Source organism: Pygoscelis adeliae, unplaced genomic scaffold (assembly GCF_000699105.1).
Source record: "Pygoscelis adeliae isolate BGI_AS28 unplaced genomic scaffold, ASM69910v1 Scaffold270, whole genome shotgun sequence".
NCBI lineage: Eukaryota > Metazoa > Chordata > Aves > Sphenisciformes > Spheniscidae > Pygoscelis > Pygoscelis adeliae.
The window spans coordinates 118490-122223 of record NW_008823916.1 but is presented as its reverse complement, the minus strand read 5'-3'; the positions used below and the strand labels follow the sequence as shown (position 1 = coordinate 122223).

General features: G+C 52.3%; 1 protein-coding gene and 1 long non-coding RNA gene across 2 annotated transcripts in view; one reads left to right on the top strand and one right to left on the bottom strand.

The window, feature by feature from the left end:
• Positions 1 to 1585, top strand: part of LOC103912839 — a 3397-nt gene extending 1812 nt beyond the window's left edge. The window contains exon 3 of the long non-coding RNA XR_663395.1: positions 801 to 1585. This is a non-coding gene — a long non-coding RNA (uncharacterized LOC103912839). The remainder of the gene's footprint in view (positions 1 to 800) is intronic.
• Positions 1586 to 3164: 1579 nt separating this feature from the next.
• LOC103913001 (chromosome unknown open reading frame, human C9orf91) overlaps positions 3165 to 3734 on the bottom strand; it is a 9198-nt gene continuing 8628 nt past the window's right edge. Inside the window, exon 8 of the mRNA XM_009319450.1 lies at positions 3165 to 3344. Within this exon, the coding sequence (XP_009317725.1) occupies positions 3165 to 3344 (180 nt within the window). The remainder of the gene's footprint in view (positions 3345 to 3734) is intronic.

Here is a 3734-nt window from a genome sequence, read left to right as displayed (position 1 = left end):
TCCAGAATATCACCTCTCCCTTAAAAAAACCAGCTGGATCCTTAATGGGGGGAGGAGGTGTGGGGAAAAAGGATGTCTCCCTTCACTAATGCCTTAATTAAGTGCATATGAAGGAAAAGAAGAGTGTTAGTCATCTGGCCTGCAACGGGAGCCAGGACTTTGCAGAGGCCCCGGATGGGAAGAGCAGGGCAGGCACTTGGGTATATTAGTGAGAGGAATCAAACTCCTCCTTTGAGCAAAGAAGTTAAGCTCCTTCTCTGCAGTTAATTGCCGGGTGTTTATCACAATCGGGGGAGCTGCCCCAGTTGGCACTAGCACGTCTGACCCAGTGCCTTTCTGGCTGGTCGGGCACACGGGCCCCTCAGCTGCTGTGGATGCAGGGGGCTGCTCCAGTGCGAAGGGCAGTGGTGGTCTGCACCTCTCTTTAGCACGGAGCAGCCCACAGCTGTGAGCTCTGCGGCACCCCAGGGAAAGGTGGCCCAGGACAGAGCACAAGGAGCGTACAGCTCAGCAGAGCACAGATCTGGCTGGGAAACGTGGATGATCAGGTCCAGGTCACGGTTTGGAAACTGCAGAGCTTTATCCCCTCCTTGCAGCAAGGGGGGGTCTGCTGGAGGGCTCTCTGTGTCACAAACCCGGCCTGACTCCCTCGCACTTACCTCTTGTTGCTTACAGTTCCCATCAGGAGGTTTTTCCAAGCACTTTGGCAGTTCACACCCCAGCCTTGCCCTTCAACAATAATCTTGCCCCTTGGCTAATCCTGAATCCCTCTCTTTTCTCTGATGCTTGTGCATTTGCAGATGTAAAGGCAGAGGTACCAGCAGCCGGCCAAGCAAGATCCTCCCTTTCCAGGAACAGCAATCCAATCCAAGACCAGCCCTGCAGGTCCTGAGGGTAAAAGCCCTCGTGGTCCTCCCCTGAAGGCCACGAGCTTTCTTCCCACCAGTTTCCCCAGAGAATCCATTTTGTGGGAATCTTGCAGCCCAGGGATCAGAAAATATCAGCAAATCCGTCCTGTATCTGCTCTCAACATAGAAGCACAACAATAGAAAATGTCCTGATCAGTCTCTCTCTCATTACCAGAATTTTCTAGCTGGCAGAAAAAAAAGATTACCAATGTGTATCAGATGCTCCTGCACCTTTGGGCCATGGAGCACCAGGGGAAGAGCCATTGTATCCTAGCAGCAAATTGGATTTTTATACTGTGAAACCAAATTGTGGTCCTAATGATATTGGTATACATTCAGACTATTTCCATGAAGGCAAAATCAGCTCGTGAGCTGGAGTGAGGAGTCTTAGAGCTTAGGTCTGTGGAAGTCCCATGATGTTTTGTACAACCCCCTTCCCCATGCCCAGTAAGCTGGTGAAGCTGTCCTTACTGGGCAGCCAGCACCCCGGCATGATGCGCAGCACCCAGAGAGCAGAGGGGCTGCAGGGACTGCAGTCAGATCCCCCCTCTAGCAAACCCCTGCGCCATCACAGAGACCAATGACAGCAGAATCGCAAACTCCGCATGTGCGGGGAGGAATCTGCCCGACCCCTTCCTGTGACAGCCCAAGCTGAACCAGAAATAAAGATGCATGAAAAGAAGCTGTTTGGGAGCACGGTGTTTTTTCTCCTGGAAGGGGTTTGCTGTCATTACAGTCTTTGAACAGACTGATGCTTGGGATTGTACATTGTCAGCACCGGGGCTCGCTGCAGAGGCTTGTGCCTTGCTGCTCTTGTAGGAAGAGATGGGTCTTGTCTCACCATTGCTTGTGATAGAAACAGCAGAGTCATCCCGCACCCCTGGGCAGAGCTGGCACTAAGCACCCTGGTCTCCAGGGCTCAGCTCTCTTGCTACCACCCTGAGCGATGGTTTGGCCTTCTGGTACAATAGGACATGAAGGGGAGATGCTCGGTGGCAAGATGGAACGTACACAATTGAGGGATGCACACAAACTAGGGACCTTGATTTTAAAACCTTCCTGGCTTTGTGCAGGGCAGGTGTCCTGTGCAGAGCTTTGTTCAGGTGGGAGAGGCACAAGCCTGGGGCTCTGCGGGAGGTGGGGAGGGAAGGAGGGTGGGCAGGCTGGAAGGTGCAGAACAGATCTGAATCTCCCTTGCACGCTCAGCCACAGGAAGGCTGGAAAACACAGACCTTAGGACTCTTTATTCTGACCGTTGCCACTTCCTAGGACAGCTATCACCACCAAACCATGTGGTTAGGTGGTCAGGTAAATGTCAGTGCATGCAGTCACCTGAATTTAATGGAAATGCCTTGCTCTGAGGACAGAGGAGGACACCAGCGGTACCTGGACCATTCGGCAGTTCTCCATTCGTGGGCACTACCGGAGCACACAACCTCTTGTAGGCTTACAGCACTTCACTTCCCATTCCCTTATGGACTCCAAGCAAATGTCGAGGTCTCCTGCTCACCACTGCCTCCTCTTATATGCTGTGTGCAAACGCAACGAGGAGGAAAGGAGGAAAGGAAAACCAAAGGAAATCAGCCTGTCCCAAAATGGAGCAGAAAGGGGAGTCTAAAAAGAGCCATGCTCCAGGATGCCCTACACAGTGCACAATGCCTTCTTTAAGGCCTCATCCCATGGATCATTAAGATGTCCATCACCTTCCTCCAGGGGAGGCAGCAGAAGCGGCAGGTACCGAGCACTGTCCCGAGCTGGTTCTTAAATGGAAAGTTTGCCAAGTCATCAGCCGAGACGTCCATATCTCGCACAGGACAAAGCTCACTGTCACTGACACAAACATAATCTAGAGCAAACATCACATTTAGAACACTGCTATGCAGATTTTTCCCTGTTTTCCTTGTACTAAAAAACCCCCACATACTTTATTTTGAAGGCGTGGGGCTGGCACCTGTAGGTGTTCCCTGCGGCTCTCCAAGGCCCCCAGGTAAGAGCAGTGGGAAATTTCCCAAGGGAGCTCCAGGCTGTCCTTGGATTCTTTCTGCCCTCAAAGCAGCTCCTTCACACGAAGCCAGTGGGCAGGCAGAAGGTCTCAAAGACAAACAGCTTTCTGGTCAGTGTCTTGCATGTTTTATTAGCATCATATTTCCACTCATTCATCCGGGTAAGTCCAGGATGAGCAATTACTGCCCCACGGCTTCTTCACACTGTTGTGTACAGACAGCTTTTATTTCAGCCTTTTCCAGCCCCCTCTGGTCACCTGCCCATGAACCAGCTCTGGTGTGTGTTGAGTGCGGTGGTCTTAATGAACTGGCATAGACAGGGCACGCTGCTGTGCTCCAGGTGCCCTCCTGCCACGGCCCGAGGGAGTCGGCCGGTGACCAGGAGCCGGACGTAGCATCCACTGAAGATCACCAGGAGCTGCTGGGCCATCACCTGGAACGAGAACGAGACGTGTCAGAGCAAAGCATCTACCTGCAGGAAGAGTGGATGATACACTAAATACCATTTGCTCCCTCATTCAAGGACTGTCCTTGTCTGAAAGAAACAGGACAGGAGCCAATGGCATATATAACTGTCCCAGATCCCCTTCTGGTCAGCAGTGCTGGCACACTGTCCCCACAGGGGAGTGACATGAAATGACCACTCGCCAGTGGGTGGCCGGGGAGCCAGGCTGCTTGGGGACCTGCCTGCTCTGTCACTGCCTCCTGGTGCTTTTCTTTGCCTGTAGACAGCCAGAGAGCTTCAATCTGCAGGGATGTCACCTGCACCGAATTCGCTTAGTAACAGCGAGCAGAAAACTGTAAAATAAATCAAAATCATCAG